A 25,061-nucleotide genomic window follows, 5' to 3' on the forward strand; every position below is an offset into this window, starting at 1 on the left:
CTGAATCATCTAGATGCCCCAAACAAAGTTAAACATTTTTCTAAATCCTTTAATCAAAGATCTGAGACTAAGAGCAAAAAGTTCTTGGTCAATATGTAAGTCTGTGAAAGCCAATGAAGGAACTAGAATGACATTCTATATCCACACTGATTGGGGATACTGGATCCTGTTCTGTGAATTTTGTATAAAGCAACAAACCAATTTGGGATCAAGAATTTGAGTGGACCAGAAGCAAGCAATTCAGCCAAGATCTTGAGAAGGAACTACTTGGGGTGGGGATGGGATAGGAGAGAATCTTGTCCTCAGCCTTGATCTCCTTATCCAGAGGAAGAGCTGACTGATCAGAGGACCTAAGAATTTGGATTTGCATAGGCATCCCAACAATGTCCCCAGTTCAACAAGCAGTGTCTGCATTACAGCCTTGGATTAAATGGGCTTGATAAGTAAAGGCAAAATCAAGTCTCTCCAAGGAGTCTGGCAGAGAAGTTCTAATCCAGGACCGACAAAAGGACTTTCAGGAGCTGAGTCATCTTTCTAGATGTATGTGAATTTAGATCCCATTTTCCTGTGGACTCTTTATGTACAGTGGGACATGCTGTCACAAACTCTGATGAAATGAATGTTTTACACCAGCCATTTTTACTATATTCTCTCCCTAAATAACCATTTCTAGAAGCTGATCAATTTTACCTAATTGATATGAACTGATAATCTCAAAAGGCAAACCCACTATAACACACACCAAAAAAATACCTTTTAGGACTATTTTCTAAAATCCTCAGGGGAGATAGTAGCCAAGCTCTGGAGATCCAATCTTTCTGTGCAAATGGTGAACAATAAAATAATTCCAAAGGATATATAATAAAATCATTTTAAATAGAGATAATAATGCCTCAACATCCCAAGCTGTTAATGAAGTCAGCTTCAGGAATATGACTCGATGGAACAAGACTTGACCCCCAAAGAGAGAATTGTCAGGTATAGATTACAAAATCACAGACTCATCAGCACTTAGGAGAGTAAAAAAAATGTCATACCTGGTCCTGACCTTAGAACACAGAATGTCAGAACTTAGAAGGATCCATTAACAGAATGTATGAGATTGAAGGGAGCTTAGACAAAGGAATGTCAGCGCTAGAACTCTTAGAACACAGAATGTCAGAGAATGGGAGAGACCTTGGAACTCAGAATATCAGAGCTGGGAAGTCTCTTAAAACACAGGATGTCAGAGCTGAGTAGTCAGAGTTGAAAGGAAACAGTACCCGGAATGTCAGAGCCGTAAAGAACCTTAGAATACTGATCATTAGGGCTCAGAAAGACATTAGCATGTAAAATGTCGGAATTAGAAAAGAGCTTAGGACAAAGGATGTTGGAATATGGAATTTTCAATGTGGAAGAAATCTTGGGATATAGAATGTCAGCTCTGGAAAAAACTAGAATATAATGATCAGAAAGGACCTTAGACTATATGTCTAATGTCACAGCTGAAAGAGAACTTAAAATGTAGAATGTTAGAACTCATAAGGGTTTTAGAACATAGTATGTTGGAACTAGGAGGGATCTTAGGATGTAAAATGTGAGTTGAAAGAACATTGAAAACATAGAATATTAGCATATAGAATTTTGAACTGGAAAAGGTGTTAGAACAGAGAGTATCAGAACTGGGAAAAACCAAGAATGAAGAATGTCAAAAGTCAAAGAAAGTTTACAATAGATCAGTGTAGCAGGATCATCCATGTTCATGCTCATGCTTGTTATCCTTAGATCTGAGCAAACAGAATCATCATTGGAAAGACTCACTTCTGGCCTCAGATGACTCATTGCTTGTGCTTTGAGATAATGGGGAGTGTTCTTATTAGTTGGGGAGTCAGAAGAATTGATGATTCCATGGATGTGCAATACAGAATAGTCAGATCCTCCATTTATGTGTCTTCCTTTACATCTCACAGGACTCAAGTCACTGGCTTTTGTCCATCCAGGCTGCCATGTGCATGCATTTGTGAGAAATGGCTAGTTTTCATTTCTACAAAAATCATGGTGAAGGCTAAAAAATGAAACCTAAAAGTTAGGCTGCCATGGAACAAAGGAAACAAAACTTATAGAGGGAAGCCATAAATTAAAATAAGAAGAATGCTCTTGGTAGACACACCCAAATAAGGGTAAAAGAAAATAAGGGCCAGAGTGAGGGAAATGTGGGGAATGGGAATTGTAATTAGGGGAGGAGACTCACATGGATTAGGCTCTTCGGATAAACTGTAACCCTATAGCATCCAGCTAATGGGGAAACAGGGCAAGGACTTACATTTCAGGGACAGGGAATAAAAGACTATGCTTTTACACTTCAAAGGTATGCCTACTTGTTGGACACCACTCTTGCAAGAACGTAAAATTCTTGGATTCATCAGCGAGTCAGTGGGATTGTTAGTAAGGCTCTTGTTTCTTACATTCAAAAACATTTTTTTTAACCTTCTCTCTCTTCACTTTTGCACAGACTCCCACCCATCCCATACCCCCCATACAGTCATGCTTGGAATGACCTTTCTCCTCATTTCTATAACTTAGAACCTAATTTTCTTTAAATCTCAGCTCAGGTTCAATGGATCACTTCCGATACTCTCAGTTTTATATTCCTTTCCCTTCCTCCTGTTGCTTTGTATTTATTTTATGTGTATAACAGATGATATGGAATTATTCTCCCAACCTTAGTGATGCTGGATCTCCAGCCCATGACTCATTCATCTCTTCCCAGTATTCTAAAGGTTAATCTTGAGGACCAGGAATGTGTCTTTCTAAAGTTGTAGCTCATGAGCCCCAAGCAGTGTACTTTTCTCCCCCGATTATCAATTGATATAAGGCAACTAGATGGCACAGAGGATAGAGTACTGGATCTAAAGTCAGAAAGACTCATCTTCCTCCCTTCAAAACTGGTCACACTAACTATGCGAGCCTGAGCAAATCACTTAACCATGTTTGCCTAATCCAGTGGAGCAGGAAATGGCACACCACTCTAGAATGTTTGCCAAGAAAACCCCATGTGGAATCATGAAGAGTCAGGCACAATTGAACAACAATCAATTAGTCAACCAGATATAATTAACTTTTTAGAAAGAGGTGATGTGATAAGAATAGCTGTCATAAAACAAAAGTTGGTGGAAGACTTTCCCACTCTCCATACAGAGAACAGAGAAATATAAGTTTGAGCTTCAAAAGCACATGTGCTAGAGGGATAACTCACAGCTTCTTCTCATAACCTCTTCCCCTATTTATAGATCTGAAAGTCAATTTATTCCTTGCATCTCTAATTTATTATGTGATCTTTTATATCTAGCTCATGTATCCATTTAGCACTTATCTTCATATATGGTGTGAAGTGTGGTCTAAATGTAATTTCTGCCAGAACTTTTTTCCAAAAAGTTATTGTCAAATAATGAGTCCTTAGTGGCTAGGATTTTGGAGTTTATTGAACACCAGGCAACTAGGTTTGTTTACTTCTCCATATTATATACTTAATTTTTTTTTTTTACAGATTAACATCTCTTTCTTAATCATTTCAAAATCAATCTTAAGATTGATATTGCATAGTATAGTTTGAGATCTCATACTGCCAAGTTCCCTTTATTTGCACTTCTTTTCATTATGTTCCTTGAGATTTTTAACCTTTTGTTCCTCCTGATGAATCCCAGATTTGTATAACTAGTACTAATCTCTCTTTTGAACTCCATTCCCACATCAACTTCCTACAGGATATCTCTACCTGGATATCCAAAAGGCATCTCAAACTCAACTTGTCCAAAATGGAACTTGCTATTTAGCCATCTCAATCTTCTCCAACTTTGTTCATTTTTGTTGAAGGAACTATCATCTTTCTAATTACTTGACTCTTCCCTCTGTCTTATACCTAATGACTTGTCAACACTTTAGTATTTGCTTCCATAATCTCACATTTGTTCCTCCCTCCACTCATGGAGTCATCATCCTAGTTCACGCCCTCATCATCTCTCAACTGAACTATTGTAAAAGTCTCTTGATTGGATTCCCATTTTCTCTTTTTAAAATCTACTCTCTCAATAATCTTCCTAAAGAAAAGTCATTTCTCCTAAGATCTTTCAGTGGCTCCTATTGTATCCAGGATTAATATCCTTTATAATCTGGCTCCAGTCTATCTTTCCAGATTTATAGCTATCACATCATATATTCTACATTCCAACCAAATCTGCCTTATTCTCTATTCACCAAACTAATCAGTCTAATCTCCCACTTCCTTGCATTTGCACATTGTTCCTCACTCTTGGAATACTCTCCTTCCTCATACCCACCTTTTAGAAGCCTCCACAACTCAGTTCTGGTCCCAGATCCCAAGAGAATATGTTCCTGGTTCCCTTTACTCATTAATGTTCTGTCCCTTTTCAATCTATCATGTAAAAGGAATATCATTCATATTTTTAAAGTATTTATATGCCGTATCCCCATGGAAAACTGTAAACTTAAAAATAGGAACTAATTTTCATTTTTGCCTTTGAATTCTCAATGACTCCCACAGTGTCTTGTACTTATTTACCATATAATAAATGATTGTTGCTGTTCATATGTGTTCAATTCTTCATGATCCATGGACCATACCGTTCATGGAATTTTCTTGCCAGAGATACCAGAAAAGTTTGCTATTTCCTTCTCCAGCTCATTTTTACAGATGAGGAAACTGAGGCAAACAGGATTCAGTGACTTGCCCAGGGTCACAGTCTGAGGTCAGATTTAAACTCAAGTCTCCCTGATTCCATACCTAGCTCTCTGTTCACCAAGCCATCTAGCTGCCCTAATAAATGCTTAGGGGACTAGATTAGATTGGAATGGATGCTTCCAGGGAATCCTCAGGGGTGATCCTATATCTTAGGCTTCCCATTTCCCTACCTCCCACCACCAACAACTAAAAGCTTCTTCCCCTTCTCTTATCTCAGGCGCAAAACTTCCTAGTAACCCCTCTAGCATTGGAAAACTTAGAATACTGATGGAAACTGAAGCAGCAGGAACTGATAATACAAATGAGCATGACCTTCCTTGCAAGAACATCCACTCCCAGGATTGACTATAAGGTTCAGTCTGTCATAGTGGGAATTCTCTCCACCCAAAAAGATTGTGATCCTTTTATGATCTTTTAGATGATGAAAGAGTCATCTCCTTGGACATCTCTTTCCTCATAAGGAGAGTGAGGAGGTTCAGCCAAATGACCTTTAAGGCCCTCCTAACTCTTCTAAGTCAGAGTTCTTAAGCTGGGGTCTGTGAACCTTTTTTTTTTTTTTTTAATATTCTAATAAGTGTCTCCAAAGTTGTTTCCTTTGTCATCCTCTATATCTTGTTATATTTACCAATGTGATTCTGAGAAGGCATTCATAGATTTTACTAGATGCTACCCAAGGAATTAAGGACACTATATTCCTTCTCTAAATCAAAATTGTATGATTTATATAGGATCAGATAGTAAGATCAGAGGCATTCTTTAAACCTAAGAGTCCAAATCTCTGCCCAGGAAGAAGGTAAAATCTTCAGGACCCCAGGTCATTTCAGCTCCCAGACACATCAAGGAGGGTTCTGGCAGAAGAAAGCATAGAAAGAACCCCTTAAAATCCAATAAACATAAGACCCAGCTATAGCGATGAACTGTGTCTGTTGTCTGAACCTAATCAAGTAAAGGGGTTGCTTACCAAAGGCTAGAAATGTTCTCACCCAGTGCTTATCAAGGCCTTTTGTGCTAAGACAGAAGCATCAATGAGGGGAGTTCCCACAGTGATCAAAACTGTGACAGTAGGGTCTGGCACATGGGCAGACTCCTCCCTAAAGGGGTTTGTAAAAAGCCTCACCCTGGGAAAGTAGGGTCAGAGCCCAAATGATCCCCTCTTACAATCTGAATCTCTCCCTTTCTAGTCAATTTTCCACTCAGCTGCCAAAATAATCTTCCTAAAGCATAAGACTCTCTGTGTGTCAGTGTGTCTATCTGTTTCTCTACCTGGCTGTTTGTCTGTCTGTCTCTGTCTTACTTTCCCTCTGTGTCCTTCTCTCTGTCCTCTGTCTCATTGCCTCTTTCTCTGTCTGTCTCTCTCTTCCCCCCTCTCTGTCTCTCTTTCCTCTGATTCTGTCTCTCTGACTCTGTCTCTGTCTGTCTCTGTCTGTCTAGCTCTATTTCTGTCTCTTTGTCTCGGTCTTTATCTGTCTTTCACATACAAGAGCGACAGAGAGAGGACAGTGCATTGGTCTCCTTCTTCCACAAACACGATTCTCCATCTCAGGACTCTGTGATCTCATTGGCTGGCTCCTATCCTATAATGTTCTCCTTCCTGATGTCCATCTTGTGACTTCCCTAGTTTCTTTAAGGTCCAGTTACATCTTGCTTTTCCTCATTCTAATATCCTTCCTCTCTTGAGCCTTTCTAATTTGTCCCATCTACAATTTACATGTTGTTGTTTAATGTTATCTCCCCCATAAGACCAAGAGCTCCTGGTAAGCAGGGACAGTCAATTTCCTCTCTTTATATCCCTGGCATTTAATACAAAGTAGGCTGTGCTAAGGATAGTTGGCACATAGTAGGCACTTAAATAAAATCTGTGCCTTAACCCAAAGCAGGGATGGATGTAGAACTGTGGTGGATGTAGAAATTCTGACGCTGGGAAAGAATGACAGGGAAGATAGTTTTAAGCAAGAAAAGATTGTCTGAATGTTCCGCAAATCAACAGTACAAGTCATCTCCTCTACACAGTCATCTCTGATGAATCTTTCAGTAGAAATTTTCTTTTTATTTCTTAAGTTCAGAATAAAATCCAATTTTGAATATTAGAAACAGTACTTAAGTCAGAATCAAGGGACCTGGACTCAAACCTTAGCTTTTTCACTTCTTAACTGGACTTATTTCTGTTTCCTGAAACTGGTCTTGTTCTTTGCACACTCTGTTCAATCTCCCATCTCTACACTTTTGCACAGGATGCACTGCATTCCTTTGATGTTCTCTCTCCTCTCCTCTACCTCTTAGAACCCCTCCTTTTCAGGCTCAGCTGAAGTGCCAAGTGCAGCTATACAAAGCCTATCTTGAGCCTAATCCCTCCCCCATGCTCCCTTGTGGCCATCTACGATAGGTGCCTCCACTTCCCTCCTAGCTCCTTACAATCAGTCTTTTAATGTCATCATTTCACCTGCACTGCTCTCTCCAAAGTTTCTAATGACCTAGTTGCCAAATGCAAGTAACCTTTTCTGGATTCTTATTCTTCTTGACTTCTCTGCAGCCTCTGACACTGTTAATCACTTTCTCTTTCTTGTCATTCTCTTGATTTTGAGGACATAATTCTCTCCTAGTCTCTCTCCCACCTCTCTGACTCCTCCTCTGTCTCCTTTTCCGGATTCCCATCTGACCTCACCCTCTAAACACAGGGGTCTTTCAGCAATCTGTCCTGGGCCCTCTTTTTCTTCTCCCTCCATACTACTTCATTGGATGATCTCATCAGCCCCCATGGATTTAATGGCCATCATTATACTGACAATTTTCTTTTTTTGCTTGTTAATCTAATTTTATTCTTATAAATATTGTGAGGTAAATATTATAAATTTCATTGTTTCCATATTTTTATTATAACTTTTTATTGATAGTATATATGCCAGGGTAATTTTTTCCAACATTATCCCTTGCACTCACTTCTGTTCCGACTTTTCCCTTCCCTCCCTCCACCCCCTCCCCCCAGATGGCAAGCCGTCTTATACATGTTAATATGTTATAGTATATCCTAGGTACAGAAGGTGCAGAATCGCTTCCATCAGAATACATCCTCATGCAGTATCGTTGTTGAGGTATATAATGATCTCCTGGTTCTGCTCATTTCACTTAGCATCAGTTCATGTAAGTCTCGCCAGTCCTCTCTGTATTCATCCTGCTGATCATTCCTTACAGAACAATAATATTCCATAACATTCATATACCACAATTTACTTAACCATTCTCCAATTGATGGGCATCCATTCATTTTCCAGCTTCTAGCCACTACAAACAAGGCTGCCACAAACATTTTGGCACATACAGGTCCCTTTCCCTTCTTTAGTATCTCTTTGGGGTATAAGCCCAATAGAAACACTGCTGGATCAAAGGGTATGCACAGTTTGGTAACTTTTTGGGCATCATTCCAGATTGTTCTCCTGAATGGTTGGATTCGTTCACAACTCCACCAACAATGTATCAGTGTCCCAGTTTTCCCGCATCCCCTCCAACATTCATTATCTTTTCCTGTCATTCTAGCCAGTCTGACAGGTGTATAGTGGTATCTCAGAGTTGTCTTAATTTGCATTTCTCTGATCAACAGTGATTTGAAGCACTCTTTCACATAAGTGGAAATATGCTGACAATTTTCAAATTGTCAATTTGGAGGTCTCTGAGGATCTCAGAACAGAACTCATTCTCCTTTCCTCTTAATCCTTCCCCCAGTTTCTCTATCACTGTCAAGAGTAACCCCATTCCTTGAAGTGGATTTCTTTGACAAAGAGAAGATCTCAGTTCCAATTGATCAATGATGGACAGAAGTAGCTACACCCAGAGAAGGAACACTGGGAAATGAATATAAACTGCTTGCATTTTTGTTTTTCTTCCCGAGTTATTTTTACCTTTTGAATCCAATTCTCTCTGTGCAGCAAGAGAACTATTCCGTTCTGCACACATATATTATATCTAGGATATACTGTGATATGTTTAACATGTATAGGACTGCTTGCCATCTAGGGGAGGGGGTGGAGGGAGACAGGGGAAAAGTCAGAACAGAAGTGAGTGCAAGGGATAATGGTGTAAAAAATTACCCAGGCATGGGTTCTGGCAATAAAAAGTTATAATAAAAAAAATAAAATAAAATAAAAAAGAATAACCCCATCCTGCAGGCCCTTAAGCTCCCACATAGAAATCACCCTGAACTCCTATCCCTTGCTCCCCCCTTTCCAAGCTGTTTTCAAGACCTATTAATTTTACCTTTTGCACTAAATGTTGACTAGGCCCTTGTCCCCACCCTGGTGTAAGCTCCCCCATATAGATTTTAGGGGAAGAATCATTTCTGTGTCTCTGTTTCTCTCTGCATCTTTCTCTGTCTCTGTCTCACTGTATCTCTTTGTCTCTGTTTCTGTCTGTCTCTGTCTGTCTAACTCAGTTTCTGTCTGTCTCTCTGTCTGGCCCTGTTTCTGTCTCTCTGTCTCTGTCTCATTGTCTCTTTTTGTTTCTCTGTGTCTCTGTCTCTGTCTCTCTGTGTGTATCTGTCTCTGCATCTTTCTCTGTCTCTGTGTCACAGCAGCCACTTGATAAGTTTCCTGAATGAATGAAAGGAGCTTTAAATTGGGCAAATAAGGGGCAGGGGCGATATAGTGAATAAAGTATCAGACTTGGAGTCAAGAGGACCTGAGTTCAAATCTAATCTCCAATGCTTGCTAGCTATAAGAGTCTGGATCACTTAACTCCCAATTGCTACCCCCACTAAATGAATAAATAAATAAGGTGAATAACCATCGTACTGTCTCCTTCATGAGCATGTTGTGAGAATAAATTAAAACAATGAAGTTTTGTAAAAGTGCTTTGGAACCATAAAGCTCTATATAAATTTGAGTTTATTAGTATTATTACGCTTATTGTTGTTTTAGAAAAATGAAAGATGCTATGATGCTACAAAACAGAGAAAAGTTCCAGTGTTCCCTCTGATACACCCATTTTGTATGACAAAGGAAAATCTCCAAACTCCTCGGGCCCCAGCTGCTGGCCTTTAAGAGTAAGTCAAGGATTGGTTGCTGATCTACATGAAAGAGAGAAATTCCCATACCCAGAATGCCCTTCACTGAAGAAGTCACAGACCGAGAGCCAAAAAAGAGGGGAGAAAGTGCCCTAGATGCTGCTAATATAACTAAAATTAAATTAAATCATTGTAGTTCTATCACTCTTAGCCTTGACCTGTCCAGGATCAAACTATAGGAGTTATACTTAAAGGACCATTACCTTCCCTAGGGCTTTCCCTGGGAGGAGCTGGAGATGAGAATGAGATGAGTCCTCTGTCTCCCTCAACCCCTACACTCCTGGCTCTCAGTCCTGCTCTCTGCAGCCCTGGTCCTGAGTCATCCTCCTGGGGCAGCACCCCCAGTGACCTCTGGGTGCCTACTGCGCTACATAATGGAAAATCATAATATTGACCCAACACTCAGGAAATGGGGAGGACAAAGAATCTGGGCTTCTCAGGTGCAAGGGAGAGACACCGCTGAATAATGAGTTCAGGGCAATCAGAGCCTCCCAGCCTGCTGCTTCCCTCTGAATCTAGTTTTGTCTTAATCCAGCTTCTTCCTCTCGGCATCCTCCTCATCCTCCTTCTCTTTCTCTTTTTCTTTTTCCTAAACATCGTCATCATGGAGCTCTTCTCCCACACATTCCTGGCCCCAAACCTGGGTGAGTCTGCCTGTCAGCCATGAGAATCCCCAGGATACTGTGCCCTGTGTCCCTAAGGGAAGCAACACTGGCTGTAGAGTCAAAGGACCTGAAATCCAAACCCACCCTAGCCATTCACTACCTGTGTGACTCTAGCCAATTGATTCAAGCTATCTCATGCTTCAGCTTCCTCATTTGGAAAATGAGTGTATCATTTTAGATGACTATAGAAGTCTCTTTGAGTATTGAAATGTATGATCCTGTGAGAAATTAAATGGAAGGGGGAGGTGAGAGGAAGGGGCCCCAGAAAGGATTTCCTCATAACCTGTCAGCAAATTCTAGATTTTGAGAGAGTATGGTTGCTTTAGACTTCAGCCATTCCATCTTGTGCTGCTCCCAAGGACGCCTTTCTCCCACCTAGGTACCAGCAATTTCACATTGACCTTCCTTTCTGGAAGAAAAGAGATATGTTAAACTAATCCATCTGAGCCTTGGGGGTTTTGGTCATGAAATGTAGATGGGAAGGGGAGCTTAGAACCTAGGATGTCAGAGGTGGGAGGGCCCTTAAGAACACAGGATGTTAGAGCTGAGAAGGGACACAGAATGTCAGTCTTTGACATTCAAGAATTTCACTGACCTCTCATTAAAATGCTAACATTAATAATAAAATGACTAATCATCCAGAAAATGATTCTCAAACTTTTTAAAATTTCATAGTGTTAAAAGTAAAACAAAGTAACTATGTCCTGTTGCACCAAAGCAACTTCAGTCACCACTAACCAACTTCCACATACAACAGAGTAGTTTCCTCTTGCTAATGCTAGTGGGCTTTCTGTTGCCTCATAATTGTAGACAGGACACACCCTTCAAATATCCACAAAGATCTGCTGCCTCCTTCTCATTCTGGCAAAGTTTACTGGACATGGGGGTTGGAAGATCATGGACTCCTGCCTTAAAATTATGATATTTTCACTTTTTTCCATCTGCAACTGGGCATATAAAATAGATACTCTGCCCACCATTGAAAATGAAGCTTTCATCAAAGAGTGTGTTGACAGTCATAACAAGTTTCGATCACAAGTGACTCCCAAAGCCAGTAACATGTTGCGTGTGAGCTGGGATGCAGATTTGGCCAAAGTTGCTAAAGAATGGGCGCAGAAGTGTAAGTTTGGACATAACCCTGATCTGAATAAACCCAAAAAGTTGCACCCTACCTTCTCTACAGTGGGAGAGAATCTCTGGATTGGCTCAGTTGGATCATTTTCTGAAAATTTTGCCATCAAAACGTGGAATGATAAGGCAAAAGACTATGACTTCCAGAATAAGAAATGTACTGGGATATGTGGTCATTATACTCAGGTGGTCTGGGCAGAGTCTTACAAGATTGGCTGTGCAGTTCAATATTGCCCCCAAATTGCTCAGTCTTTCATTATCAATGGAGTAATTTTTGTGTGTGACTATGGACCAGCAGGAAATTATAATATGCAGCCCTACACGGAAGGAGAACCCTGCAGTGCCTGTAAAGAAGATACCTGTGTGGATCAGCTGTGTACAAATCCAAAGCGGGATGGAGAGGCTGCAAGTCCCAAGCCAGATGGAGATGCTGCAACTCACAAGCCAGGAACTCAGGAGACAACCAAGGGCCGCCACAAAGTTTCTCTTGTTTTAATCTTGGTGCCAATATTTGTTATACTGGCTATCATATTGATCATTGTGATAGTGATAAAGCGTTATTTCGCAAGGTAAATCATTTCTCAATAAATTTAATCCAAAGGGATGTGGGGATAATATCTTTTAAATGTCCAAACAACAAAAGATTTGTAATTCTGAAAGGGAAATCCACTCATCAGATTGCCAAAGCTGACAAATAAGAATAATGACAACTGCTGTAGGGACTTCTGGAAAACAAATATATTGAAGCATTGATGGTACAGTGACTTGGTTTAGACATCTAAAGAGGAACCTTAGAATTCAGGATGTCAGAGCTGGGAAGGCCCTTAAAACATAGGCGGTCAGAACTGGGAGGGCCCTTAGAACCCAAGATGTCAGAGCTGGGAGGGCCCTTAGAACCCAGGAGGTCAGAGCTGGGAGAACCCTTAGAGCACAGGATGTCAGAGCTGGGAGGGGCCCTTAAAACATAGGTCAGAGCTGGGAGGGACCTTAGAACCTGGAATGTCAGAGCTGGGAAGGCCCTTAGGATACAGGATGTCAGAGCTGGGAGGGCCCTTAGAACCCGGGAGGTCAGAGCTCAGAGGGCCTTTAAGGACATAGGATTCAGAGCTGGGATAGAGCTTAGAATTTAGAGCTTAGAATAGAGAATGTCAGAGTGGGGAGGGGCCCTTAAGACATGCTGAAGGGATCCTTAGAACTCAGGATGTCATTCTTTGACACTGACCTCTAATTAAACTATTAACATTAATAATAAAATGACTAATCATCCAGAAAATGTCTCTCAAACTTTTTAAATGTCGCAGTGTTAAAAGTAAAACAAGGTAACCATGTCCTGTAGCACCACATAAAAAAGTAACCAGTCACCCTTTACCAGGTTCCACATACAATATAAAAAGTAACTTCAGTCACCACTACATCTTCCTCATACAGATAGTAGTTTCCTCTTGCTAATGCTAGTGGGCTTTCTGTTGCCTCATAATTGTAGACAAGACACACCTTTCAAACATCCACAAAGATCTGCTGCCTCATTCTGGCAAAGTTTGCTGGACACGGGGGTTGGAAGATCATGGACTCCTGCCTTAAAATTATGGTATTTTCACTTTTTTCCATCTGCAATGAGGCATATCAGATACTCTGCCCACCACTGAAAATGAAGCTTTCATCAAAAAGTGTGTTGACAGTCATAACAAGTTTCGGTCACAAGTGACTCCCAAAGCTAGTAACATGATGCGTGTGAGCTGGGATACAGATTTGGCCTTCAGGGCTAAAAAATGTGCAGAAGAGTGTGAGTTTGAACATAACCCCGAACTGGAGCACCACAAAATGGTGCACCCTGCTTTTTCTTTAGTGGGAGAGAATCTCTGGATTGGCTCAATTGGAGCATTTTCTGAAAATTCTGCCGTCGAGATGTGGAATGATCAGGCAAAAAACTATGACTTCCAGAATAAGAAATGTACTGGGTTTTGTAGTCATTACACTCAGGTGGTCTAGGCAAATACTTATAAGATTGGCTGTGCAGTTCAATATTGCCCCAGAGAAGAACACGCTATGTTTTCCCAATGCAATAGTGTTTGTATGTAACTATGGACCAGGAGGCAACAATGATGTGCAGCCCTATATGGAGGGAGAACCCTGCAGTGAGTGTCAAGAAGAGTGTGTGGATCAGCTGTGTACAAATCCAAAGCGGGAGAGAGAGTCTCCAAGTCCCCATCAAGTGAAAGATGATGAAGATCCCAAGCCAGATGATGTTGCAAATCTCATTCCAGATGAGGTTGCAAGTCACAAGCCAGATGAAGATGCTTCAAGTCACAAGCCAGAAGGAGTTGCTGCAAATCATAAGCCAGATACTGAAGAGACAACCAAAGGCACCCAGAAATTTTTTCTTGTTTTAATCTTGGTGCCAATTTTTGCTGCACTGGCTATCATATTGATCATTGTGATAGTGATGATAAAGCGTTATTTCACAAGGTAAATCATTTTTCAATAAATTTAATCAAAAGGTATTGGGGGATAATGTCATTTTTTAAATGTCTAAACAACAAAAGATTTGTAGTTCAGAAAGGGAAATCCACTCATCAGATTGCCAAAATTGACAAATAAGAATAATGACAAGTGCTATAGGAACTTCTGGAAAACAAATATAGTGAAGTGTTGATGGTACAGTGACTTGGTTCAGACATCTAAAGAGGAACCTTATAACATGAAATGTCAGAACTGGGAGAGGATTTGGAATCCAGGATGTCAGAGGTGGGAGGGCCCTTAGAACACAAGATATCAGAGGTGGGAGGACCCTTAGAACACAGGATGTTAGAGCTGGGAAGTCCCTTGAAACACAGAATGTCAGTCACTGACATTCAAGAATTTCACTGACCTCTCATTAAAAAGCTAACATTAATAATAAAATGACTAATCATCCAGAAAATGATTCTCAAACTGTTTAAAATTTCATAGTGTTAAAAGTAAAACAAGGTAACTATGTCCTGTTGTACCATATGAAAAAGCAACTTCAGTCATTATTTTCACTTTTTTCCATTTGCAACTGGGCATATAAAATGGATTCTCTGCCCACCAGTGAAAATGAAGCTTTCATCAAAGAGTGTGTTGACAGTCATAACAAATTTCGGTCACAAGTGACCCCCAAAGCCAGTAACATGATGCGTGTGAGCTGGGATGCAGATTTGGCCAAAGTTGCTAAAGAATGGATGCAGAAGTGTAATTTTGAACATAACCCTGATCTGAATATCCTCCAAAAGTTGCACCCTACCTTCTCTGCAGTGGGAGAGAATCTCTGGATTGCCTCAATGGGAGCATTTTCTGAAAATTCTGCCATCAAAACGTGGAATGATGAGGTAAAAAAACTATGACTTCCAGAGTAAATGTACTCGGGTGTGTGGTCATTATACTCAGGTGGTCTGGGCAGCTACTTACAAGATTGGCTGTGCAGTTTAATTTTACCCCAAAATTGCGCAGTCTTTCATTACCAATGGAGCAGTTTTTGTGTGTGACTATGGACCAGCAGGAAATTATTATCATATGCAGCCCTACAAGGAAGGACAACCCTGCAGTGCCTGTAAAGAAGATACCTGTGTGGATCAGCTGTGTACAAATCCAAAGCGGGATGGAGAGGCTGCAAGTCCCAAGCCACATACTGAATCAGCCACTTGCAGCTACAAATTTCTTCTTGTGATCTTGGTGCCAATTTTTGCTATACTGGCTATTATATTGGCCATTGTGACAAAGCGTTATTGTGCAAAGTAAATCATTTCTGAATAAATTAAATCAAAGGGGATGATGGGATAATATCTTTTTAAATGTCTAAACAACAAAAGATTTGTAATTCTGAAAGGGAAATGCACTCATCAGATTGCCAAAGTTGACAAATTATAATGACAACTTCTGTAGGGACTTCTGGAAAACAAATATATTGAAGCATTGATGGTACAGTGACTTGGTTTAGACATCTAAAGAGGAACCTTAGAATTCAGGATGTCAGAGCTGGGAGGGCCCTTAGAACCTAGGAGGTCAGAGCTGAGAGGGCCTTTAAGGACATAAGATTCAGAGCTGGGATAGAGCTTAGAATTTAGAGCTTAAAATAGAGAATGTCAGAGTGGGGAGGGGCCCTTAAGACATGCTGAAGGGATCCTTAGAACTCAGGATGTCATTCTTTGACACTGACCTCTAATTAAACTATTAACATTAATAATAAAATGACTAATCATCCAGAAATTGTCTCTCAAACTTTTTAAATGTCGCAGTGTTAAAAGTAAAACAAGGTAACCATGTCCTGTAGCACCACATAAAAAAGTAACCAGTCACCATTTACCAGGTTCCACATACAATAAAAAAAGTAACTTCAGTCACCACTACATCTTCCTCATACAGGTAGTAGTTTCCTCTTGCTAATGCTAGTGGGCTTTCTGTTGCCTCATAATTGTAGACAGGACACACCCTTGAAACATCCACAAAGATCTGCTGCCTCATTCTGGCAAAGTTTAGTGGACAGAGGGGTTGGATGATCATGGACTTCTGCCTTAAAATTATGGTATTTTCACTTTTTTCCATCTGCAATGAGGCATATCAAATAGATACTCTGCCCACCATTGAAAATGAAGATTTCATCAAAAAGTGTGTTGACAGTCATAACAAGTTTCGGTCACAAGTGACTCCCAAAGCCAGTAATATGATGCGTGTGAGCTGGGATACAGATTTGGCCTTCATGGCTAAAAACTGTGCAGAAGAGTGTGAGTTTGAACATAACGCCGAACAGGATCACGAAGATATGGCGCACCCTGCTTTTTTTTTAGTGGGAGAGAATCTCTGGGTTGGCTCAATTGGAGCATTTTCTGAAAATTCTGCCGTCGAGATGTGGAATGATCAGGCAAAAAACTATGACTTCCAGAATAAGAAATGTACTGGGGTATGTAGTCATTATACTCAGCTGGTCTGGGCAGATACTTATAAGATTGGCTGTGCAGTTCAGTATTGCCCCAAAGCAGACCACTCTATGCTTCCCGATGCAATAGTGTTTGTATGTAACTATGGACCAGGAGGCAATAATGATGTGCAGCCCTACAAGGTGGGAGAACCCTGCAGTGAGTGTCAAGAAGATACCTGTGTGGATCAGCTGTGTACAAATCCAAAGCGGGAGAGAGAGCCTCCAACTCCCCATAAAGAGGAAGATGGACATCACAAGGAAGATGTTGCACATCTCATTCCAGATGAGGTTGCAAGTCACAAGCCAGATGAAGATGCTGCAAGTCACAAGCCAGGAGGAGTTGGTGCAAATCACAAGCCAGATACTGAAGAGACAACCAAAGGCACCCAGAAAGTTTCTCTTGTTTTAATCTTGGTGCCAATTTTTGCTGCACTGGCTATCATATTGATCATTGTGATAGTGATAAAGCGTTATTTCGCAAGGTAAATCATTTCTCAATAAATTTAATCAAAAGGGATTGGGGGATAATGTCATTTTTAAATGTCTAAACAAAAGATTTGTAGTTCAGAAAGGGAAATCCACTCATCAGATTGCCAAAATTGATAAATAAGAATAATAGCAAGTGCTATAGGAACTTCTGGAAAACAAATATAGTGAAGTGTTGATGATACAGTGACTTGGTTCAGACATCTAAAGAGGAACCTTATAACATGAAATATCAGAACTGGGAGAGGATTTGGAATCCAGGATGTCAGAGGTGGGAGGGCCCTTAGAACACAAGATATCAGAGGTGGGAGGACCCTTAGAATCCAGGATGTCAGAGCTGAGAGGGCCCTTAGAACCCAGGATGTTAGAGCTGGGAAGTCCCTTTGAAACATAGAATGTCAGTCGTTGACATTCAAGAATTTTACTGACCTCTCATTAAAATGCTAACATTAATAATAAAATGACTAATCATCCAAAAAATGGTTCTCAAACTTTTTAAAATATCAGTGTTAAAAGTAAAACAAGGTAATTATGTCCTGTTGCACCATATGAAAAAGCTACTTCAGTCACCACTACAGCTTCCTCATACAACAGAGTAGTTTCCTCTTGCTAATGCTAGTGGGCTTTCTGTTGCCTCATAATTGTAGACAGGACACACCCTTCAAACATCCACAAAGATCTGCTGCCTCATTCTGGCAAAGTTTACTGGATACGGGGGTTGGAAGATCATGGACTCCTGCCTTAAAATTATGATATTTTCACTTTTTTCCATCTGCAACTGGGCATATAAAATGGATTCTCTGCCCACCATTGAAAATGAAGCTTTCATCAAAGAATGTGTTGACATTCATAACAAGTTTCGATCACAAGTGACTCCCAAAGCCAGTAACATGATGCGTGTGAGCTGGGATGCAGATTTGGCCAAAGTTGCTAAAGAATGGGCGCAGAAGTGTAAGTTTGGACATAACCCTGATCTGAATAAACCCAAAAAGTTGCACCCTACCTTCTCTGCAGTGGGAGAGAATCTCTGGATTGGCTCAATTGGAGCATTTTCTGAAAATTCTGCCATCAGAACGTGGAATAATGAGGTAAAAAACTATGACTTCCACAGTAAGAAATGTACTCGGGTGTGTGGTCATTATACTCAGGTGGTCTGGGCAGCTACTTACAAGATTGGCTGTGCAGTTCAATTTTGCCCCAAAATTGAGCAGTCTTTCATTACCAATGGAGCAGTTTTTGTGTGTGATTATGGACCAGCAGGAAATTATTATCATATGCGGCCCTACAAGGAAGGAGAACCCTGCAGTGCCTGTAAAGAAGATACCTGTGTGGATCAGCTGTGTGCAAATCCAAAGCGGGATGGAGAGGCTGCAAGTCCCAAGCCACATACTGAGTCAGCCACACGCAGTCACAAATTTTTTCTTCTTCTGATCTTGGTGCCAATTTTTGCTATACTGGCTATTATATTGGCCATTGTGACAAAGCGTTATTGCGCAAAGTAAATCATTTCTGAATAAATTAAATCAAAGGGGATGATGGGATAATATCTTTTTAAATGTCTAAACAACAAAAGATTTGTAATTCTGAAAGGGAAATCCACTCATCAGATTGCCAAAGTTGACAAATAAGAATAATGACAACTTCTGTAGGGACTTCTGGAAAACAAATATATTGAAGCATTGATGGTACAGTGACTTGGTTTAGACATCTAAAGAGGAACCTTAGAATTCAGGATGTCAGAGCTGGGAGGGCCCTTAAAGCATAGGCGGTCAGAACTGGGAGGGCCCTTAGAACCCAAGATGTCAGAGCTGGGAGGGCCCTTAGAACCCAGGATGTCAGAGCTGGGAGGGCCCTTAGGATACAGGATGTCAGAGCTGGGATAGAGCTTAGAATTTAGAGCTTAAAATAGAGAATGTCAGAGTGGGGAGGGGCCCTTAAGACATGCTGAAGGGATCCTTAGAACTCAGGATGTCATTCTTTGACACTGACCTCTAATTAAACTATTAACATTAATAATAAAATGACTAATCATCCAGAAATTGTCTCTCAAACTTTTTAAATGTCGCAGTGTTAAAAGTAAAACAAGGTTAACTACGTCCTGTAGCACCACATAAAAAAGTAGCCAGTCACCCTTTACCAGGTTCCATATACAATATAAAAAGTAACTTCAGTCACCACTACAGCTTCCTCATACAGATAGTAGTTTCCTCTTGCTAATGCTAGTGGGCTTTCTGTTGCCTCATAATTGTAGACAGGACACACCCTTCAAACATTGACAAAGATCTGCTGCCTCATTCTGGCAAAGTTTAGTGGACAGAGGGATTGGAAGAGCATGGACTCCTGCCTTAAAATCATGGTATTTTCACTTTTTTCCATCTGCAATGAGGCATATCAAATAGATACTCTGCCCACCATTGAAAATGAAGATTTCATCAAAAAGTGTGTTGACAGTCATAACAAGTTTCGGTCACAAGTGACTCCCAAAGCCAGTAACATGATGCGTGTGAGCTGGGATGTAGATTTGGCCTTCAGGGCTAAAAACTGGGCAGAAGAGTGTGAGTTTGAACATAACCCCGAACAGGAACACCACAAAATGGTGCACCCTGCTTTTTCTTTAGTGGGAGAGAATCTCTGGATTGGCTCAATTGGAGCATTTTCTGAAACTTCTGCCATTGGGATGTGGAATGATCAGGCAAAAAACTATGACTTCCAGACTGAGCAATGTACTGGGGTATGTAGTCATTATACTCAGCTGGTCTGGGCAGATACTTATAAGATTGGCTGTGCAGTTCAGTATTGCCCCAAAGCAGACCACTCTATGCTTCCCGATGCAATAGTGTTTGTATGTACCTATGGACCAGGAGGCAATAATGATGTGCAGCCCTACAAGGAGGGAGAACCCTGCAGTGAGTGTCAAGAAGATACCTGTGTGGATCAGCTGTGTACAAATCCAAAGCGGGAGAAAGAGCCTCCAACTCGCTATCAAGAGGAAGATGAACATCACAAGGAAGATGTTGCACATCTCATTCCAGATGAGGTTGCAAGTCACAAGCCAGGTGAAGATGCTGCAAGTCACAAGCCAGAAGGAGTTGCTGCAAATCACAAGCCAGATACTGAAGAGACAACCAAAGGCACCCAGAAATTTTTTCTTGTTTTAATCTTGGTGCCAATTTTTGCTGTACTGGCTATCATATTGATCATTGTGATAGTGATGATAAAGCGTTATTTCACAAGTTAAATCATTTTTCAATAAATTTAATCAAAAGGGATTGGGGGATAATGTCATTTTTTAAATGTCTAAATAACAAAAGATTTGTAGTTCAGAAAGGGAAATCCACTCATCAGATTGCCAAAATTGACAAATAAGAATAATGACAAGTGCTATAGGAACTTCTGGTAAACAAATATAGTGAAGTGTTGATGGTACAGTGACTTGGTTCAGACATCTAAAGAGGAACCTTATAACATGAAATGTCAGAGCGTGGAAAGGATTTAGAATCCAGGATATCAGAGTTGGGAGGGCCCTTAGAACCCATGAAGTCAGAACTTAGAGGACCCTTAGAACCCAAGATGTTAGAGCTGAGAAATCCCTTGAAACACAGAATGTCAGTCGTTGATATTCAAGAATTTCACTGACCTCTCATTAAAATGCTAACATTAATAATAAAATGACTAATCATCCAGAAAATGATTCTCAAACTTTTTAAAATTTCATAGTGTTAAAAGTAAAACAAGGTAACTATGTCCTGTTGTACCATATGAAAAAGCAACTTCAGTCACCACTATAGCTTCCTCATACAACATAGTAGTTTTTTCTTGCTAATGCTATTGGGCTTTCTGTTGCCTCATAATTGTAGACAGGATACACCCTTCAAACATCCACAAAATCTGCTGCCTCATTCTGGTAAAGTTTATTGGACATGGGGGTTGGAAGATCATGGACTCCTGCCTTAAAATTATGGTATTTTCATTTTTTTCCATCTGCAACTGGGCATATAAAATGGATTCTCTGCCCACCATTGAAAAGGAAGCTTTCATCAAAGAGTGTGGTGACATTCATAACAAGTTTCGGTCACAAGCGACTCCCAAAGCCAGTAACATGATGCGTGTGATGTACACCAAGATAAGGTCAAAATGGGTTCATGACCTAGGCATAAAGAATGAGATTATAAATAAATTGGAAGAGCATAGGACAGTTTACCTGTGGAAGAGGGAGGAATTTAGGACCAAAGAAGAACTAGAATTCACTATTGACCACAACATAGAAAATTTTGATTACATCAAATTGAAAAGTTTTTGTACAAACAAAACAAAGGCAGACAAGATTAGAAGGGAAACAATAAACTGGGAAAACATTTTTACAATCAAAGGTTCTGATAAAGGCCTCATTTCCAAAATATATAGAGAATTGACTCTAATCTATAAGAAATCAAACCATTCTCCAATTGATAAATGGTCAAAGGATATCAACAGACAATTCTCAGACGAAGAAATTGAAACTATTTATAGACATATGAAAATATGCTCCAAATCATTATTAATCAGAGAAATGCAAATTAAGACAACTCAGATACCACTACACACCTGTCAGATTGGCTAGAATGACAGGGAAAGATAATGTGGAATGTTGGAGGGGATGTGGGAAAACAGGGACACTGATAGATTATTGGTGGAATTGTGAACACATCCAGCCATTCTGGAGAGCAATCTGAAACTATGCTCAAAAAGTTACCAAACTGTGCATACCCTTTGATCCAGCAGTGTTTCTACTGGGCTTATACCCCAAAGAGATACTAAAGAAAGGAAAGGGACCTGTATGTGCCAAAATGTTTGTGGCAGCCCTGTTTGTAGTGGCTAGAAGCTGGAAAATAAAAGGATGTCCATCAATTGGAGAATGGTTGAGTAAATTGTGGTATATGAATGTTATGGAATATTGTTCTGTAAGGAATGACCAGCAAGATGAATACAGAGAGGCCTGGCGAGACTTACATGAACTGATGCTGAGTGAAATGAGCAGAACCAGGAGATCATTATATACCTCAACAACGATACTGTTTGAGGATGTATTCTGATGGAAGTGGATCTCTTCAATAAAGAGAGCCTTAATTGATCAAAGATGGACAGAAGCAGCTACACCCAGAGAAAGAACACTGGGAAATGAATATAAACTGCTTGCATTTTTGTTTTTCCCGGGTTATTTCTACCTTCTGAATTCAATTCTCCCTGTGCAACAAGAAAACTGTTCGGTTCTGCACACATATATTGTATCTAGGATATACTGTAACCCATTCAACATGTAAAGGACTGCTTGCCATCTGGGGGAAGGGGTGGAGGGAGGGAGGGGAAAAAATCGGAACAGAAATGAATGCAAGGGATAATGCTGTTAAAAATTACCCTGGCATGCGTTCTATCAATAAAAAGTTATTTTAAAAAAATGATGCGTGTGAGCTGGGATGCAGATTTGGCCAAAGTTGCTAAAGAATGGGCGCAGAAGTGTAAGTTTGAACATAACCCTGATCTGAATGTCCCCCAAAAGTTGCACCCTACCTTCTCTGCAGTGGGAGAGAATCTCTGGATTGGCTCAATTGGAGCATTTTCTGAAAATTCTGCCATCAAAACATGGAATGATGAGGTAAAAAACTATGACTTCCAGAGTAAGAAATGTACTCGGGTGTGTGGTCATTATCCTCAGGTGGTCTGGGCAGATTCTTACAAGATTGGCTGTGCAGTTTAATATTGCCCCAAAATTGCTCAGTCTTTCATTACCAATGGAGCAGTTTTTGTGTGTGACTATGGACCAGCAGGAAATTATCATCATATGCAGCCCTACAAGGAAGGACAACCCTGCAGTGCCTGTAAAGAAGATACCTGTGTGGATCAGCTGTGTGCAAATCCAAAGCGGGATGGAGAGGCTGCAAGTCCCAAGCCACATACTGAATCAGCCACACGCAGCCACAAATTTTTTTTTCTTCTGATCTTGGTGCCAATTTTTGCTATACTGGCTATTATATTGGCCATTGTGACAAAGCGTTATTGCGCAAAGTAAATCATTTCTGAATAAATTAAATCAAAGGGGATGATGGGATAATATCTTTTTAAATGTCTAAACAACAAAAGATTTGTAATTCTGAAAGGGAAATCCACTCATCAGATTGCCAAAGTTGACAAATAAGAATAATGACAACTTCTGTAGGGACTTCTGGAAAACAAATATATTGAAGCATTGATGGTACAGTGACTTGGTTTAGACATCTAAAGAGGAACCTTAGAATTCAGGATGTCAGAGTGGGAAGGCCCTTAAAACATAGGCGGTCAGAACTGGGAGGGCCCTTAGAACCCAGGATGTCAGAGCTGGGAGGGCCCTTAGGATACAGGATGTCAGAGCTAGGAGGGCCCTTAAAACATAGGTCAGACCTGGGAGGGACATTAGAACCTGGAATGTCAGAGCTGGGAAGACCCTTAGGATACAAGATGTCAGAGCTGGGAGGGCCCTTAGAGCCCAGGATGTCAGAGCTGGGAGGGCCCTTAGAACCTAGGAGGTCAGAGCTGAGAAGGCCTTTAAGGACATAAGATTCAGAGCTGGGATAGAGCTTAGAATTTAGAGCTTAGAATAGAGAATGTCAGAGTGGGGAGGGGCCCTTAAGACATGCTGAAGGGATCCTTAGAACTCAGGATGTCATTCTTTGACACTGACCTCTAATTAAACTATTAACATTAATAATAAAATGACTAATCATCCAGAAAATGTCTCTCAAACTTTTTAAATGTCGCAGTGTTAAAAGTAAAACAAGGTAACCATGTCCTGTAGCACCACATAAAAAAGTAACCAGTCACCCTTTACCAGGTTCCACATACAATATAAAAAGTAACTTCAGTCACCACTACAGCTTCCTCATACAGATAGTAGTTTCCTCTTGCTAATGCTAGTGGGCTTTCTGTTGCCTCATAATTGTAGACAGGACACACCTTTCAAACATCCACAAAGATCTGCTGCCTCATTCTGGCAAAGTTTACTGGACATGGGGATTGGAAGATCATGGACTCCTGCCTTAAAATTATGGTATTTTCACTTTTTTCCATCTGCAATGAGGCATATCAAATAGATACTCTGCCCACCATTGAAAATGAAGATTTCATCAAAAAGTGTGTTGACAGTCATAACAAGTTTCGGTCACAAGTGACTCCCAAAGCCAGTAACATGATGCGTTTGAGCTGGGATACAGATTTGGCCTTCAGGGCTAAAAAATGTGCAGAAGAGTGTGAGTTTGAACATAACCCCGAACTGGAGCACCACAAAATGGTGCACCCTGCTTTTTCTTTAGTGGGAGAGAATCTCTGGATTGGCTCAATTGGAGCATTTTCTGAAAATTCTGCCGTCGAGATGTGGAATGATCAGGCAAAAAACTATGACTTCCAGAATAATAAATGTACTAGGGTATGTAGTCATTATACTCAGCTGGTCTGGGCAGATACTTATAAGATTGGCTGTGCAGTTCAGTATTGCCCCAAAGCAGACCACTCTATGCTTCCCGATGCAATAGTGTTTGTATGTACCTATGGACCAGGAGGCAATAATGATGTGCAGCCCTACAAGGAGGGAGAACCCTGCAGTGAGTGTCAAGAAGATACCTGTGTGGATCAGCTGTGTACAAATCCAAAGCGGGAGAAAGAGCCTCCAACTCGCTATCAAGAGGAAGATGGACATCACAAGGAAGATGTTGCACATCTCATTCCAGATGAGGTTGCAAGTCACAAGCCAGATGAAGATGCTGCAAGTCACAAGCCAGAAGGAATTGCTGCAAATCATAAGCCAGATACTGAAGAGACAACCAAAGGCACCCAGAAAGTTTCTCTTGTTTTAATCTTGGTGCCAATTTTTGCTGCACTGGCTATCATATTGATCATTGTGATAGTGATAAAGCGTTATTTCGCAAGGTAAATCATTTCTCAATAAATTTAATCAAAAGGGATTGGGGGATAATGTCATTTTTTAAATGTCTAAACAACAAAAGATTTGTAGTTCAGAAAGGGAAATCCACTCATCAGATTGCCAAA

The 25,061-nt window shown here is 40.5% G+C and overlaps 5 protein-coding genes across 5 annotated transcripts; all 5 read left to right on the plus strand.

Moving 5' to 3' along the window:
• The first annotated feature begins 10,395 nt into the window (after nt 1-10,395).
• LOC127557517 (glioma pathogenesis-related protein 1-like) lies at nt 10,396-12,191 on the plus strand. Its single transcript, XM_051990829.1, has 2 exons — nt 10,396-10,435; nt 11,271-12,191. The coding sequence occupies exons 1-2, from the start codon at nt 10,396-10,398 to the stop codon at nt 12,158-12,160; spliced, it is 930 nt and encodes a 309-aa protein (XP_051846789.1). The 3' UTR covers nt 12,161-12,191.
• Nucleotides 12,192-13,244: 1,053 nt separating this feature from the next.
• LOC127555736 (glioma pathogenesis-related protein 1-like) lies at nt 13,245-24,970 on the plus strand. The gene is made up of 2 exons (XM_051988298.1): nt 13,245-13,545; nt 24,441-24,970. The coding sequence occupies exons 1-2, from the start codon at nt 13,310-13,312 to the stop codon at nt 24,943-24,945; spliced, it is 741 nt and encodes a 246-aa protein (XP_051844258.1). The 5' UTR covers nt 13,245-13,309; the 3' UTR covers nt 24,946-24,970.
• Nucleotides 16,054-17,031, plus strand: LOC127555733 (glioma pathogenesis-related protein 1-like). The gene has a single exon (XM_051988294.1). The coding sequence runs from the start codon at nt 16,098-16,100 to the stop codon at nt 17,004-17,006; it is 909 nt and encodes a 302-aa protein (XP_051844254.1). The 5' UTR covers nt 16,054-16,097; the 3' UTR covers nt 17,007-17,031.
• LOC127555735 (glioma pathogenesis-related protein 1-like) lies at nt 17,669-18,539 on the plus strand. Its single transcript, XM_051988297.1, has one exon. The coding sequence runs from the start codon at nt 17,735-17,737 to the stop codon at nt 18,506-18,508; it is 774 nt and encodes a 257-aa protein (XP_051844257.1). The 5' UTR covers nt 17,669-17,734; the 3' UTR covers nt 18,509-18,539.
• LOC127555737 (glioma pathogenesis-related protein 1-like) lies at nt 22,441-23,264 on the plus strand. Its single transcript, XM_051988299.1, is given in 1 exon segment — nt 22,441-23,264. A coding segment is annotated over 1 exon segment (612 nt). The 3' UTR covers nt 23,053-23,264.
• Nucleotides 24,971-25,061: the final 91 nt, after the last annotated feature.

The sequence above is a fragment of the Antechinus flavipes genome, chromosome 3, assembly GCF_016432865.1.
Source record: "Antechinus flavipes isolate AdamAnt ecotype Samford, QLD, Australia chromosome 3, AdamAnt_v2, whole genome shotgun sequence".
NCBI lineage: Eukaryota > Metazoa > Chordata > Mammalia > Dasyuromorphia > Dasyuridae > Antechinus > Antechinus flavipes.

Bases quoted from the DNA above. Each gene is read 5' to 3' on its own strand.
- LOC127555735 (XM_051988297.1), top strand. From the start codon at position 17,735: ATGGACTCCTGCCTTAAAATTATGATATTTTCACTTTTTTCCATCTGC.
- LOC127555733 (XM_051988294.1), top strand. From the start codon at position 16,098: ATGATCATGGACTTCTGCCTTAAAATTATGGTATTTTCACTTTTTTCC.
- LOC127557517 (XM_051990829.1), top strand. From the start codon at position 10,396: ATGGAGCTCTTCTCCCACACATTCCTGGCCCCAAACCTGG. The intron at 10,436-11,270 runs GTGAGTCTGCCT...AATTGTAGACAG, and splicing joins ATTCCTGGCCCCAAACCTGG to GACACACCCTTCAAATATCC.
- LOC127555736 (XM_051988298.1), top strand. From the start codon at position 13,310: ATGATGCGTGTGAGCTGGGATACAGATTTGGCCTTCAGGGCTAAAAAA. The intron at 13,546-24,440 runs GTTTTGTAGTCA...TAAATGTACTAG, and splicing joins CAGAATAAGAAATGTACTGG to GGTATGTAGTCATTATACTC.